Raw genomic sequence first — 17607 nt, 5'->3', positions numbered from 1 at the left:
GGCAAAAGGGAATGGGTCAACCTTATTCATATTGAATCTGGCTTGAGGAGGGAGGGAAATACACACTAAATAGGGGATCTCACCCTCCAGGAGAATGGGGGGGGGGGGGGGGTGGGGAGGGGGGATGATGGACGGGCGGGGAGGGGGGGGGGGAGGGAAGTTGGAAGCACCCACTTTTGAAAAGGGACAGGATCAAAGTAGAGAATAGAACAAGTGGGATGTGGGATAGGAGGGAGGGAAATATAGTCAGTCTTTTACAATATATCTGCTATGTTATTGTTTTGCATTAGCCACACATGTACAACCTATACTGAACTGCTTATCTTCCCAGTAAGGGTGGGTGATAAGGGAGGAAGGAAATGAATCTGGAATTCAAAGTTTTAAAATCAAATGTTTAAATATATATATACTATTATCAATATTGTTTTACATATAATTGGGAAATATAGAGATCCACCATGCCCTACTGGAAAAGTTGAAACGGGTATGGGAGAAAATATGGGAGAGAGCAGATCAGAGGTGGGGATATCCTGTGGGACTGCTGTTTTGGGGGGATGGGTGGGGGAAAAACGGGGAGAAAATTTGTAACTCAAAATCTGGCAGAAACGAACGATGTAAATCAGAAGTTAAGAAAGCATTTAAAAAAAAAAAGAATGGAAGATGGTAGGGTCCGTCTTGTTTTTATTCAGCCAGATCCTTCCTGTGGACAGAGGGTGGAGCCTGGAGTCAGGAAGGTCTGAGCTGAAACCTCACCTCAGCCACTTACTAGCTGTGTAGGCCAGGCAGGTACTTCACTCCTCCCAGCCTAAATTTTCCCAATTCTAAAATTAGGATATTATCAGCACCAACCTTCTCAGGCTATGCAAAGGTGAGTAAGTAAAGCACTTTGCAAACCTTAAACCTTGAATTCTTTTTAAAATTTTTATTAGTTATTTTTAATTTATTTCTTCACATATTTTATATTTAAATGTATATTTATAAAATAGAAACATATAATGAATAAATATAACACACGTCAATACATATTTATAAAAATATATTTTAAAATTTGTCATATATTTCTTCATATATTTAATAATCTAATAAATAGTATACTAATATATATTAGTAGTAGTCTGTAGTAGTAACTGTTACAGTCATAGTCATGGTAGTGGTAGTAGTAGTATTTCCAGAGTTTAGTATAGTGACTAGCACAAAGTAAGTGCTTAATAAATGTTCTGTCAGGGAGGCTAGGTGGTGCAGTGAATAGAGCACCAGCCCTGGAGTCAGGAGGACCTGAGTTAAAATCCGGCCTCAGACACTTGACACACTTACTAGCCATGTGACTTTGGGCAAGTCACTTAACCCCAATTGCCCTCCCTCCAAGAAAAAAACAGAAAAAAGAAATGCTCTATGCATATACATATACCCACACGTGTGTGTGTATGTACACATATACATCCACGCCCACATTTAACTCTTACTGATAAACCAAAGGTCACAGAATCATAGTATTTCATGGCTAGAATGCTCTTAGAACTCACCTAGTCCAATTCCTTCCTTTTAAAGATGAGGATATCAGGCTTCTTTAGACTCGAAGAGATTAAAGTGACTTACCCTAGTTCATAGAGGTCCTCCGACTCAAGAGCCCAAAAACTTTTCCTCTGCTACTTTTGAGCAATCATTTTGTGAATTATAGAAAGCCTAAATTTTAACTTAATTGGCTACTCTGTTGCTATGCAACATATTTTTGGACCATTTCCCCGACCTCCATTCACAGTGTGTGCTTAGGGGAATACAAACTAATCTTAAGAGTAGGCTAGGCAAAAGCGAAGTAGAAAAGATATATGCTAGATATATGAAGAAAATATAAGAAAAATGAATTTTATAGTATCAAATTCCAAATGAAAATTATTTTTTGTATTAACCAATTTGTTTTATGGTTTATCCACATCACTTCCCTTCGTTGGCCTCACTAACGCACAGATGATGGGATGACTGCTATGCCATGACTTTGCTGTTAAGTGTTCAAATTAATCCTCTCATTTTAGGGCACTCTATGTAGCTCTCTCAAATTGAGCCTAAGCAGAAGATACATCATCTGTCATTGTTTCACGTGGGACTCTCTCTCAGGTAAAGAGAAAGATACTTTCTACTTTAGTTGAAATGGTTTAAGAAGAACTGGGCCCAAAATCATGGCTATCACTTGCAATAAAAGGTCCTGTGTATGAATGGGGGTAGGGGTTTGGGAGGAAGATAAGAAGAGGTGCTGTAGGGGTAGAGAGGGAAACAATCACTAATCAATTGGTTTATTAGTCGGTCAGCAATCCTCCCTTCCAAGATCCACAGAACAACTGTTCTTACAACACCAAGTTCACCTATGGAGCTTCACTAGAATCAGAGGTGTTTTGGTGTGAAGCTAATAATGAACCCAGTGGCACAGCAGATAACATGCCGAGCCTGGAGGCAGGAAGATTCATCTTCCCAAGTTCAAATCTGGCCTAAGACAGAGGCTGTGTGACCCTGGGCAAGTCACTTAACCCTGTTTGCTTCTGTTTCCTCATCTGTAAAATGAGCAAGAGAAGGGAATGGAAAACCACTCCAAGTATCTTTGCCAAGAAAACCGCAAATGTGGTCATAAAGAGTCAGACATGACTAAACAAAAACAATAAAGAACCCAATGGTGGTAACATTTATATGGTATTTAAATTATGCCTGAGTGGCATAATTTTTTCAAATGCAATTGCACTGGAGGCTGAATCCCAGGCTAGCATCTAAAACTAAGATAAACATTATGGAGTAGCTACAATGTGCTAAAGAGATCAGGTATGTCAAGGATTAGCTACCACTTATCTTCTTGTTCATATCCTAGAGTGTTAAAACAATAAAACATGAGAAGAAGCAAATCAATTCTGTCTTGAATGGGAAACAAATGATTTTAAAGAACTGGAAGGGTCTGACTCAGAATCCGCATGAAAAACGAATGATCATTTTGCCAGATGTTTTCTTTCTTTACTTTAAAAATTTTATTAACACCAAATGGATGACAATAAAGACAAATAAGTGCTACAAAACTATCCCTCTAGACAGTGAAAATAATGGCCTGTTTTTCATAATGGAAGATTATTACAACATGTTAATTTATTCAGAATTCATCAACCTAATTGTTCTTTATGAGACAATAGAATTATACGGTATTTTTTATTACAAGTTTCATAAAGCAACACCCAAACAGCCAAGATAAATGTTGCACCATTAGGAAGCATGCATATAAACATGCCAGAAAAGTAGCAAATTAATATTTGATATAACTATCTAAAGAGACAGAATATTTTTTTTTCTGAAGGATATGATCAGAATGTGTGCAATAGATCACTTTGGTTCATTCCTAGTCTAGGGCACCAGAAATTTTGCTGCCACGAAGATACAATGCAGAATTGTTGTTTTACCCAGTCAAATGGATGTTGATATTAATGAGAAAACTCATTATTTTTTCCTCCAAACATAAAAATATGTTTTTTCCCCTTACAATCACCATCAATTTAGAATTAAAAACCAATAAAAACACACAACTATATGGATGTATCAAAATTAATTATTTAATAGGTCAAATTCCCAACAGTGAGACAGCCATGTCTCTCACTAGGCAGCTGCCCCTTTTCTTCTAACTCTACTGTCCTCAATATTTCATGCCTGAAAAGCTGAAACAGGCTCCTTGCCAAGGACCAGCTCAAATTCCACCTCCATGAATGAAGAAGCCTTTCCAACTGTCTTGTTTTCTTCTTCTGAACCATAACGGCACCTCTTATGGCACTTTTAATATTTTGCTATATTGTTCAGTTATGTCCAATTTTTTGTGACCCCATTTGAGGTTTTCTTGGCAAACATATTGGAATGGTTTGCCAGTTCCTTCTCTAGCAGATTAAAGCAAACAGAGGTTAAGTGACTTGTTCAGGGTCACACAGTGAATGAGTGTCTGAAGCTGGATTTTAACTCAGATCTTCCTGACTCCAGTTTCAGCACTATATTCATTGGGTCACCTAGCTGCCTCCAAGACAAAGAGAGATTAAGTGATTTGCCCAGGGTCATACAGTAGCTAGTAAGCTTCTAAGGCCAGATCTGAACTCAGTTCTTCCTGACTCCAGGCCTAATTCTCTTTTGACTGAAGCACCTGGCTGCCTGTATTTTGCTATATAGCTATCTTATATTTCATTCCTCTATAGCCGACCAGGCTGTAGATTTCTTCATAGGATCACAGATTTAGAGCTGGAACAATGATGAAACATGCTACTTATACCTCCTCATAGAGAAATGATAGACTCAGGGTGAAAAATGAGACATTCCTTTTTTGGACATGGCCAAAGCAAGGATTTGTTTTGCTTGGCTATGCATATCTATTACAGGGATTTATTCTCTTTCTTTTCCTCTCTTTCTTTCTCTGTTCTTGTCTTCCTTTTCGCAATGGTGGGGGTAAGTGGGGAGAGAAAATTAATTTTTATTCATTGAAAAATTAATTTAAAAAGATTTAGAGCTGTAAGGGCCCTTAGAGGCTATCTATTCCAATCTTCTCCCTTTACAGATGTGGGAACTAAGGCCTAAAGAGGTTTTAAGTAATTTGTTCCAAATCACACAAGACCTTGTGTGTGATAGTTGTTCACTAAATGTTTATTGAGTGGATGTAATCACCTTCTTCTTTAGGGTTGACAAAAGAAGACATATACAAAACATCAACTCCACCATACTTTGATAATAACATATTATTTAGTAATGAGTACATGACTAAAGCTACGGTTTCTGGGGCAATATCTAAGATTCCATTTCAACTTCATCAATGCCTCTGAGTCCCTTTTAATGAACATTTCGGTTTTGTTTTATTTTGTTTTTCCCCCTCTCTCACCAGTGCAAGGAAATCTAGTTCCCTCTATGACCCTAACCTAACATTAGTCTAGGATTAAATCATTAAGTCAAGTCAACAAGCATTTGCGGGGCCTATTATGTGTCAGGCACTGTGTGCTAAGCACTGGGGGCACAAAGAAAGATCAAGCAACAGTCCCTGTTCTCAAGGAGCTCACAAAAGGGAAGACAAGTAAACAAATATGTACAAACAAGACATCTACAGGCTAAACAGTAAGTAATAAACAGAGAGAAAGCACTAGAATTAAGAAGGCCTGGGTTTCTGAAGAAGATGACTTTAAGGAAGCCAGGAGGTAGAGATCTGGAGAAAGAGCATTTCAGGGATGGGAAGTAGCCAGAGAAAATGCCTGGAGCCAAAATACCAAGAAATATACTAGCTATGATTCAAGTATACCTAAAAGAATGGTTGAATAGTTTAACAGGTCAGATTTGTGGCTGTGTTACCACAAGAACACAATTCATGAATCACACCATCCCATGCCATCACTGGGAGAAAGCTAACAAATTGGGATCCTTTGCCTATCCCAACAATTCATGTTGCCTTTAAAATAAATGAGCTACTAATGCTTAGGCTATTTTAAGAGTACTCTAAGATTAGTTATAATAAAATGTGAAAAACTCCTGAATGATGATTAATTCTATTTACACAAAGAGAGACTAGAAACTCCAGACAGGCAATAGTGTTATGGGTGATATATGACAGATATTAGAATACCACACCTAGAGTTCACTGTCCTTTGCTAATCTCCCATCTCAAGGTTTTCTGAGACTAAAAGGTGTTTTGTTTTGTTTAACCACAGAACCCTAGTACATGATTTAATGACAAAGTGACTTCTTCATACTCATTAATTTCACAACTACTTAGGTGCTTCCCAAGTGATTACATGGTCATAAAGAATTACATGACTTTGTCCATAAAATATCCACACACCCACAACACACCAACCAGAATCTTGAAGAAAAATTGCCATACCTCTGCAAACTGAAACAGGGCTGACTCTTCACACTGTTTAGCTGGGGCAGGAGCCTCTGGATGTGATGTGTTTGAAGATATCTGAATGAAAATTTTAAAAAAGTGTTTATATGCAAGATTGTTTCTTATTATTATATCAGAAACTAAGATTTTAAAATTTGTTTCCAGTTAGATTTTTTTTGAACAGGCAAACCTATAACTTATGTGAAAAGAATAGTAAGATTCAGTTCATAGGGTTTGCCATGTCTCATTAAGACAGTCCTATTTAAATATCAAATAAAAATATGGGCAATCTAAGATGACTTTCATTATTACAGTAAAAGAAAATAAAAACAACCCTGCCAATTTCTATAGGACATTTTAAACTGGATGTCCTCTTAACAACTAGAGCTAGCATTTATACAGCGCTTTAGGTTTGCAAAGTGTTTTACAAATATTATTGTCTTTTATTCTTATAATAACCCTGAAAGGGAGGTGCCATTATTATCTCCATTTTACAGATGAGAAATCTGAGGCATTAAAGTTGAACGACTTGCCCAGGGTCACATAGCTAGCAAAGCTTCTGAAATGGGATTTGAACTAAGGTTTTTCTGACTCCAGCTCCAGCATTCAACCCACTGTACCAACTACCTACCTGCTTCTCCTCCCAGGTTTGCAACTTGAGTCATCTTTTACTTCTTATCTTGACCCCTTATGTCAATCCAATCAGCTGACAAATCTTGCCATTTCTATCTTCACAACATCTCTCCCTTCTCTCCCCTCACAGAGCTATCACCCAAATTTGGTCCCCCATCACCTTTCTCCTGTACTATTGGAATGGCCTTCTGTTTGGTCTCCCTGACTCTAGTCACTTTCCATTCCATTCCATCCTCCATTCAACTCCCAAAATAACTTTGCTAAAGCACAAGTCTGACCATGGGCACTCTCTGTTCAATACACACCAGTAGTCCCTTATCACTTCTAGGACCAAATATAAAGTTTTTTGTTTAGCATTTAAAGCTCTCCACAACCTAAACCCTTCCTATTATTTTCAGTCTTTGAATACTTTATTTCCCTCCATGAACTTTGGAATTCAGGGATATTTTATTATTAAACCATGATATCCCATTTCTAGTCTCTGTGCCCTTGAATTGGCTGACCCCTTTTACCCCAGTCTTGGAATATTCTCCCTCCTCAAGCTGCTGCTTCTTAGGCTACCTCAATTCTTTCATGATTCATCTCAAATGCCGTCTTCTACAGAATACTTCTCCCAGTCACCAACTCCTACTTTCCATTAACTCTGCATAGATAGTGTATAGACCTAAGTATTTACATGTTTTCTACTTCAGAAGAATGTAAATTCCTTAAGGGTATGGAATGATTTCTGCTTTCCTTTGTATCTCCAGTGTTTAGCCCAGTTCATGACATATAGTAAATACTTCATAAATTCTTGTTGATTGATTAATAGAAAAAGACTACTAAAAACAATGAGTCAAGTCAAAAAAGAAAATAAAGACCCAGGCTTTTGCTTTGCTTTGTGTTTTTTTAAGGCTGTCATTTGTTCTGCCCAAAATATCTGCATTTCTTGAAAAATAATTCAACAGGATAAAGTGGGAACAATAGACCACAAATATACTCAGCAGGAAGATGAGATAGAAAAGTCTTACAGTAGTCATACAGTCTTTATTAAGCTCCTACTATGTGCCAGACACGGTGCTAAGTGTTAAGGATACAAAGTAAAACAAAAATCCTTGTTTGTTCTCAAGAAGATCATAATCTAATAGGAAAACAACATGCAAATAACTATGTACAAACAAGATGCATATGGGATAAACTGGAAATGATCAACAAAGGGAAAGTATTAGGATTAAGAGAGATTGGGAAAGGTTTCTTGCAGAAAGTAGAATTCTAGCTGGGATTTGAAGGAAGTCAAGAAGCCAGGAGAAAGAAGAGATGAGGAGGGAGAGCTTTGCAGGCATGGAGTTCAGCCAAATTCCAAGAACAGATTCCAAGAGCAAAGAGGTCACTGTCAGTGGATCAGGAAGTAGCATGGGGGCACTAAGGTGTAAGAAGCCTAAGAAAAGTCAGAAGTCTAAATTCTACAGGACTTTGAATGCTAAACAGAGGATTTTATATTTGATCCTGGAGGCAATAGAGAGACACTAGACTAGAATTGACTAATTAAGGCTATGGCCCTGTTGGACCTGAGTTTTAGGAAAATCACTGACACCTGAATGGAGGAGATACTGAAGTCAGCAGAGACTTGTGGCAGGAAGTCCAACCAGCAGGCTATTGCAATAGTCCATGGGTGAGGAGAGAAGGAGTCTACACCAAAGTGCATCGTCAGGGAAAAGAAGGGGTCTTATGCTAGAGTTGATGGAAAATAGAAATCAACCGGCCATAGTCACAGACTGGATATAGGAGGCATGAGAGATAGGGAGAAGTCAAGGATAAACACCTAGGTTGTGAGCCTGTGGAGACTGAAAGGATGGTGGTGGCTCTAGTAATAGGGAAAATCTGGATTAGATATTAAGCTTCTTGAAGGCAAAGATTGACTTTTTTAGGTTTGTATTCCCAATACTTTAACACTATGCCCAGTATATAAGAGACGTTTGATAAGTGTTTGTTGCCTGACAAGAAGGGGGGCAGGTTTGTTAAGAAAGATTATAAATTTAGTGTTGGACAAGCTAAATTTATTTTTATTTGCTTTTTGGAGGGGGGAAGGTAGGGCAATTGGGGTTAAGTGACACATACAAGGTCACATGGCTAGGTGTTTTTGTGTTAAGTGTCTGAGGCTGGATTTGAACCCAGGACCTCCTGACTCCAGGGCCGGTGCTCTATTCACTGCACCACCTAGCTGCCCTGGACATGCTAAATTTAAAATGTCTATAGAACATCTAGGTCAATATGTCTAATCCTTAATTCAAGCTGCAGCACTCTTTTAACTTGGCTATGTGAATAGAATGGGAATAGTATTCAAGAGCTTACCATGATGGGAACCAGTTACAAACTGTGGCCCTTACATTGCCCTTGTTATACAACAAGTATGATAATGAGCCAAGAGAATTAGGGTATTAGAACACCCTCGTATTAACAATAACTTCAGCATCCTAGGAATGACTTTGGGGGGGGAATGCGGGTGAGGGCAGAACTGTCAAAAAAGAAATGAAAGAGGGAATGTCTGACTTAGTTCACATTACTTCTTTTCACATCCTTACCAGTCCAGCCAAAGAAGCCTGCTTGTTTTTCTTAGAGACTTATTCATTTGTCTTTTATTTCTGATATTTTACACAGGCTGCCCTGCATCCCTGGAAGGTACTTTTTTTCTTTTTCACCACTCCCTAGAATCATTAGCTACCTTCCAGGCTCACCTGAGATGCCTTCTTCTACTGGAGACCTTTCTGGATCCACCCTTTGTTACTGTTCTCTTCCTTCTCAAATTATCTTGTACTTACTTGTAAAACACTGTATTCATCAGTAAGCTCCTTGTAGGGAGGAAATGGTGGGCTTTTGTTTTTGTTTTTGCCCTTGTATACCCACTACCCAGCACAGTGTCTTTCATATAAAAAGAACTTGATAAATACTGAATGAATGACAGATTGAATAATTGAACAAGGAGGTGGCTTGATCTTGTAGTAAGAGTAAGAGATGAGTAAATAGATAGCCTGAGTGCTACTCTAGCATCCAAGAAATGTTAAAAGACTGGAAAAAAAAACCCCAAACTCCTAGCATGTTAGGTAGATTTATGGGTTACTTAAGGCTAAGTCAATATCATAAAAATGATAACATTATACCTAAATTAATTTACTTATTTAGTGCCATGTCAATAAAACTACCAAATAATTACTTTATAGAAATAGAAAAAAATAATCACAGAATTCATCTGGAGGTAAATAAAGGTCAAAAATTTTAATTAAAATTATTCATTACTTATGGGAAGACATGGGTAAGAATTATAGAAGATGAAGAATCACTCTTTGAAGACCTCCAAGGAAAAGAAACCCACCATCTCTTAAGGCAGCCCATTCCACTTTCAGACAATTCTAAATGTTAGGAAATGTCAACCCTGACATCAAGGCTAATTCTCCCCCTTTGCATTCTCACCTACTGCTTCTGGCTTTACGCACTGACATCAGAGTACACGTCTAACACTTTTTCCATATGACAATTCTTCAAATTCTTGAAAAGAACTCTCATATCCCCTCTGAGTCTTCTCTTCTCCAGGGTACATATTCTGAGTTCCTTCAATGCATCCGTATTCTGTCAACTCATAGTTCTTTACCATCCTGGCTGCTCTCCTCTACAAGATCTAGAGCTTATATCCTGCATAAAGCATGACCTCACTTCACTTGAAGGTTTTTGGGATGTTTTGTCTGGAGAAGAGTTGTCTTGAGGTAAGACATGATAGCTGTGTCCAAATATTAGTTCTCATATCCATCAAAATAATAACTGCCACCCAATGTTCCTTATTTACACATTTACAATATTTCCATTACAAATAACATAAAAGAAAAAGGAATTTTATTCTATTTTCCCCTAAAAAATTAAAATTAGAAAAAAATTTTTATATCAATTTAGTTTTGGTCATAAGATGATTTTTTTTGCCATCTTTTAGTATGAAGGAACTGTTGCCAAGTAAAATACAAACAAGTCCAAGAAATGAGGTTCAGAGGGCAAATATTAATGGAATCTTCTCTATAACAAGTTCCTTCTGGCTGCAGAATAGAAGAATATTCTAGGCAACTGCTAGATAACTGTTTTTGGTGTTTAAAAATGACACCAATAATAGCACTACTCACTAAGTGAAATCGCATAATGAGTAAGATTACCCTTCCTAAACAAAGTATTTGAGCAAAATATTGAAATGGACCCCAAAGGCAATAATTACAAAGTTATCTAAAACAAAGCCAAGGATGAAAGCTAGCATTCAGTAGGGCTACTTGGTGATCAAAGTGCAAAATATATGTTCTGGAAAAGAAATGTCAGAGATATGGAATCAAATGCTAAATTTGTAGATTATTGAGGAAGATGACATAGAATGTTTCCCATTTCTAATTAATTTATAGAAATACTCAATAAGATTTATCCCAACACCGAACCTCAGGAGACCTTTCTCTTTTCCAAATTGTTTTTTTACAGTATACAGATCAGAGTTATTAGAATAAGCAGTGATAAATGCTCAAAATAGTCAGTCCTAATTGACAAGGTAGATGTAAATAAATCATTAAGACTGGATGACATCCAACCAAATGCTCTGAAGGAACTCAAGGGTGAAATTGTAAAATTGTTAGCCAAAACGTGTAACCTGTCATTATAAACAGCTAATGAGCCAGAGACTGGCCGGCTGACAATATGAATCCCAATCCATATAGAAGGGCACTCCTGTCAACAAAAAGTTGCATTTTGTGTCTGTAAAGGCACAACGGTGGGTAAGATCACTAAATACTCACGCAAACATAACCTTTGGAGAAAAAAACTACGGAGAAAGTAATATGGTTTTGATGAAAGGTGTTTATGCCTGACTGACTTACCAGAATCCTTTGAAGAGTAAACAAGAGTGTGAACAAAGAAGAATCAGTGTATATAATTTATTTAATACCTTCAAAGAGCCTTTGACTAGGTTCCAAACCAAAGGGATCATTTTAAAATTGTTGCACTATGAGATTGGGAATAAATGTGGAATTCATTAATAGGTACCTGGTTTACTGACAGGAAGAAAATGACAGGTATAACAAACCTTTCTGCAGATACAGAAAAGTAAACACTAGAGTCCTCTAAAGTTCACAGTTGGAACCAATCTTGGTGAATATTTTTATAAGTTATTTAGAAAAAGTTATTTATAGTGAATCTCCAGATTTAGAGATGACATTAAATTCTTCCAGGAAATAAAATACTAAAACAATCAGAATAAACTACAAGTATATCTCCAAAGGCTGTGTGAGTAAGGAGAAAAGTGAGGGGAAAGCTTCAAAGTGAACTAATGAAAGATAAAGCATTTAAAATAATCTAAAGTCTGTTTAGTAGATGATGGATTGTTAAGCTCTCAGCTCTGAACATATGAAAGAATCTAAATGTTATTCTAGGTGGTTTGCTATCAAAAATGTCAGGCAGCGAGGTGGCACAATGAATAGAGCACTGGCCCTGTAGTCAGGAGGACCTGAGACTGGCTTCAGATACTTGACACCTACTAGCTGTGTGACCTTGGGCAAGTCACTTAACTCCAATTCCTTTGCCTTCTCCTCTCCCCCAGAAAAATGTCCAACAACATTTTGAGTACCCTGCATTGTGTGGCAGGGTGTGTGTGATGGGAGCAAGGGGGTGATTTAAGAACAAAACATAAAACAAAAAATTTCTACAACATTATGCGTAGTTCTAGCTGGCCGTACCTTAGAAAGGATAAAAATAGAAAAGAGGGTGATAACAACATCAACAACAAAAAGATGTGAATAATAATGTTAACAACAACGATAATAATAACAGTAAATACTAATTATATTGTCACTATTATGTGCCAGAGACTGTTCCGAGCATTTTACAAATATCATTTCATTTGATCCTCACAAGAGCCCTGGGAGGGATATACTATAGTGCTATCCCTATTCCACAACCGAGGAAATTGAGGCAGATGGAGGTTAAGTGACTTGTCCAAGGTCACAAAGTTAATAAGTGAAGCTGGATTTGAACTCATGTCTCTCCAACTCTAGGCTCGGTGCTCTATCCACTGCACCAAAAACTAAAGGAATGTTTTGTTTAAACAATAGAAAGGATGGGCTGGCAACCAAAGCACACAAAGAAGATTGTGGGAAAATGAAGGCAGAAAAAATATATACTTGACATTATAAAAATCATACAATGTGATTATATACATATGATATCAAATAAATAATGTTGTATATACAATATATATGATAGAATGTGGTATATATATATATGATATGATATATATGATTACATATATGATACAAAAAAAATAATGTGGACTTGGTCACCAAATCTTAGGTTCTTTAACTTTGGATGACCACTTGAAAGGTAAAACAATACACAGCTAATGAAAGGAAGTATTACCATATATAATGCGTAGTTATGTAGCTTATCACCCCCAAGAACACAAACAAATTGAAGATAGAATGTATAAATTTATGGGCAACAATAGTGAATTATAAAGAGAAACTAGGATAGTTGGGGATGATATTCCTAAACTCTGAGGATGATGTCAAAGAGTTATGAAATGGTCTTGACATCTGTTCAATAGACCATGGAGTGAAATTAATATGACTTAAGAAATTGCTTATTACATGCTAAATTTTCACTATGGAGAAAAGACAAATTTACTCTACCAGGGGCCAAGTCTACCTTCTATGATTATTTCTGACCCCAAATCGGTCAGTTTCCCTACGGCAACAGCCCTCTTCTGGATTAAAATTTACCTTAAAAATAAGGTCATTCTGAAAACAGAAATTACCTAGGAAAGAACTCCCTATTTGACACCACCTCCCCCACACACAAAAAAGGTAATTGGAAAGCAATTCTTCAGAAATTAGATTGAGACCAACATATTACATCACATACCAAGCTCAAAATGGATGTGACCTGCATATTAAAGGTCATACTATTTAAAAATTAGAGGAGAGCCAAATCAGATAAATTCCATAGCTATGGCCAGAGAGTGAAACCTTAGTCAAATAAGAGATAGAAGAAATTATGAAGATAAAAGATTCTTTAGATTACTTGAAATTAAAATGCTTCACACCAACAAAATACAACTAGGAAAAGAAGGTAAGATGTTGACTGGGAGAAAAATCATTATAACAAATATCACTAAAAGGATTCTGGTATGTAAGGTATCAGTAACTGATACAAATCCATAAACAAAAACCATACCTCCAAAAGATAGTGGCTTAAAGATATGAACAAAGAGCTCTCAAAAGTAAACTTGCAAACTATTAACAACCCTATAAAAATAACTTTCTAAATCATAAATAAGAGAAACATAAATTAAAATGAATCAGAGGCTTTACCTCACACCCAACAAACTGGTGAAGAAGACAAAATATGGAAGAGATGACAAAAGTAAGTGTTGGAGGGGTTATGGGAAAATGTGTACATTAAATGAACTGTTTATGATGCTGTGAAATGATCCAATGATTTTAGAAAGCAATCTGGAATCATTCAAAGAAAAGTCAGGGCAGCTAGGTGGTGCCATGAATAGCTCACTAGCCATGGAGTCAGGAGGACCTGAGTTCTAATCCAGTCTTAAATACTTAACACTTACTAGCTGTGTGACCTTGGGCAAGTCACTTACCCCCAATTGCCTTCCCCCCCCCAAAAAAGTGATGAAAATGTCTAAACTGTTTGACCCAAAGGTTCTACTGCTAAGCATATGACCCAAGGACATCAATGATAAAAAAAATACAATCTACACGAAAATATTTATTAGTAGGTCTTTTCATAGTAGCAAAAAACTGAAAGCAAGTATATGCCCTTTGATTACAGAATGGCTAAGCAAACTGTGGGATATTAGTGTAATGGAAAATTACTGCATTATAATAAATGATAATTATAATGAATACAGAGAAGTATGTATTATATGAACTGATACAAAGTGAATTAAACAGGAAAATAAACACAATGACTACAACAATATAAATATAAAAAGTAACAAAATAATTGAAACTGAATACTGTGAAATTATAACGACCAAGCGTGGTCCAAATAAAAGATATGAGGAAGCACCCCCTCCCTTATTTACAGAGATCAGGGACTGTGGATGTGGAACACTATAGATGTCAGACTTTTTTGACGTATTGGCTAATTTTGCTGGAATGTTCCCTTTTCTTTGTTCTTTGTTACAAGGGGATTGCTTGTTAGGAGTGGGGCAGGGATAACAACAGGAAACTGTAGGTGGTATAAAAACAAATTATATCAAATTCTATTTTTAAAAATTTGCTCAAATGTCAATTGTAATAATCTAGAAGTATACTTAGCTTTAGTTACACACATAAAATGAAAGTTGGGCAAAAAGTAATAATACTTAATGTGATTTTTCTTTGTTATATTTATCTTCATATTTTTGAAAACACAATTTCTCCTAAGAATATTAAAGTCTCCAAATTACTTTTCCAAAACATTATCCCAGGCAACTGAAATAAGTTAATGAACACAAAATTATTTTATTTTCAAGTTCAGATTTAAGGTCTTTGTCATTTTCTTGTTCATTAGTTCTGAACTTGCAGAGGTGAGCCTTTGCAAATCGAAATAATGGTGATGTCCGACAAGATTCTGAAACATCAGATTTGCAGGTACCTGGGGATACCTAAAGGGCAGATGACAGGCAATAAAGAAACACTGAGGGGGTGGAGCTTGGAAACCAAGAGAAGTGAACATAGACCAAAAATATTCTTGCCATTAGGGAAGTACAATTATAACATCCTACTGACTAGGGGGCTATTATAAATAAGCAGTTAAGTAGTTTGCAGTTTTAAAAAGGACTATTCAAGCACTAAGTAAAGCTTTAATTAGCACAATGGATCATAGTATGGTTAGTATTTACCTAAAGAAAGCTTTTTAAGTTGCCACCCAATTTGATCGTTTTCTTTAATTCTCTCCCTTACAACCAATGACAACTTCTCTTCCACTAAAGTATCCAAAGCTTGCAGTCTTCTTTAATGCTGTTTTTTGCTGATATTTATAGTCACTAGAATGAAGAAATGAATTCTGGTGGAAACTGCCACCTCTCACAGAAAAAGTATAATAAAATTTACTTTTTTAGAAAAGGTTTCCACTTGTTTATACTAAAAGCCTATAATAGATCTTACAGGGGTGGGGAACCTGTGGCCTTAAGGCCATATTTGGCCCTCTAGGTCCTCAAGTACTACCCTTTGACTGAAACTAAACTTCACAGAAGTTCTATAATACTTAGACTCAGTCAAAAGGCCATACCCAAGGGCCTAGAAGGTTACATATAGCTTTGAGGCCAAAGGTTCCCCATCTATCAGATCTTCTTTGATATTGTTTATACATTAGGGCAAACACTTCGATTCAAAATCTTTAAATTTCTTCTTCTATCTTCATTAATATTAATGTTTGTCAAAGGAAGACCATTTTTTTTTTGTTTTGTATTTTTTGGAGAAGGGAGGGCAGGGCAATCGGGGTTAAGTGATTTGCCCAAAGCTAGTAAGGGTTAAGTGTCTGGGGTCGAATTTGAACTCTGGTCCTCCTGACTCCAGGGCCAGTGCTCTATCTGCACCACCTAGCCACTCCAACCACGTTTTTCAAAAAAAATTTTTCGGTTTTTATTTTTCAAGCTGCACCACGATCATTCTCCTCCACTGTTGCCCTATTCTTGATGTCTCATTATGACAAAGAGGGTACCTGGAGATCTTAAAGCCTATGTTGACAGAATGCAAATTCTGGCAGGTGTCACCGAATCTGCAAAAGTACCAAATAGGGCTTGGCAACAGATACTCTGTCTTCAGACAACCAGCCCAGTAAAACTGAGCTACCATTTGCCAGCAGGTTGCCTAAGAGGAAACATTTTTTTTTAAGCCACAACAATTAATGAAATTATAAGATGCAAACAGAGTTATGAGATACACAAAATCCAAGCATGAATCTTTTAAGATAGTAACTATTAGTTCTGGTTAGCAATCCCAAATCCAAATCAACTACACCACACTGGTGCATTCACCTGATCCTGCTTCCCCCCAAAAAAACCCCACCTCATTCACTATTACTGATTAAATTTATTTAGGGAATGTTTTAAGGACAAAATCCTATCACCACACGGAGCCAGGCTGCGGAGCTGCAGCCAGCATTTGAAACTGTAATAGCCACCCATTAATTTAAAAAGAGCACTGACCACCTGTTTCCAGTGATCAGTTCCATTGATTAGTCTCTGGAGCTTTAATTAATTTTCCACTTGTAGTTTAGCTGGCCTAGGCTTGACTTCCTTACTACTGTCCCTTGACTGCCAGGGAACTGACAAGCAAATGTTTCCATAAAACATGCTCAGCTGCTTCCAAAGTATTTGAGGCTAATCAGCACCAAAGTGAGAGCCTGCTGGCCTTTAAACAAAGATGCTTAGTTAAACAAGGAACCACACATATCCTGAAACTGGTAGTTGGCAAAGGACAGGGAATTCCTTCATCTGAAGGTACTCTTGGGCAAAACTGACTTCTATTCAAAGTGGTTTAAGCAATAAAAATCAACGCTTCCTAGTCCTGGAAAGGAGTCAAACATGTTTGGTTGCCAAATGCCTTTAAACACACACACACACACACACACACACACACACACACATTTATTCCATAAGCAAGTTTAAGGCCAAATGACAAAATACTAGATTCTTCATAAAAGTCTTTTCAGAATTTTAAGCTTTAATAACTCAAACTGAAGGAATGAAAGAAACGGAAAGAAAACAGCATTTTAAAGTCAATTAATTAAAGTTTAGGACAATTATGGGCAGCTAGGTGTCACAGTGGATAGAAGGCCTGCAGGAAGGAAGACTCATCACCCAAGTTCAAATGTGACCTCGGAAACTTGCTACCTATATGACCCTGGACAAGTCTCTTAACCCTGTTTATCTCAATTTCCTCATGTGTAAAGTGAGCTGGAGAAGGAAATGGCAAACCCTTCCAGTATCTTTGTCAAGAAAATTCCAAATGGGGTCATGAAGAGTCAGACGTGCCTGAAAACGACCTAACAGCAAGAAAAAGGACAATTATGCTACACAGTTATACACAACGCATTCTTATTTCAGTTCT

General features: G+C 36.9%; 1 protein-coding gene across 35 annotated transcripts in view; it reads right to left on the bottom strand.

The window, feature by feature from the left end:
• The window catches only part of BBX (BBX high mobility group box domain containing), a 363188-nt gene that overhangs the window by 84669 nt on the left and 260912 nt on the right, over window positions 1-17607 (bottom strand). For 34 of the 35 annotated variants that reach the window (XM_069069765.1, XM_069069766.1, XM_069069788.1 and 31 more), the window contains one exon: window positions 5867-5947. The exons of the other annotated variant lie outside the window; for it this stretch is intronic. In XM_069069765.1, coding sequence (XP_068925866.1) covers window positions 5867-5947 — 81 coding nt within the window. The remainder of the gene's footprint in view (window positions 1-5866; window positions 5948-17607) is intronic. 35 annotated transcript variants of the gene reach the window in all.

This window comes from Petaurus breviceps, unplaced genomic scaffold (genome assembly GCF_028583685.1).
Source record: "Petaurus breviceps papuanus isolate PSGF00001 unplaced genomic scaffold, PetGlider_PUasm1.0 90792, whole genome shotgun sequence".
In the NCBI taxonomy this organism is placed as follows: domain Eukaryota; kingdom Metazoa; phylum Chordata; class Mammalia; order Diprotodontia; family Petauridae; genus Petaurus; species Petaurus breviceps.
The sequence above is the reverse complement of the archived record's forward strand: the minus strand, read 5'-3'. Positions and strand labels throughout refer to the sequence as shown.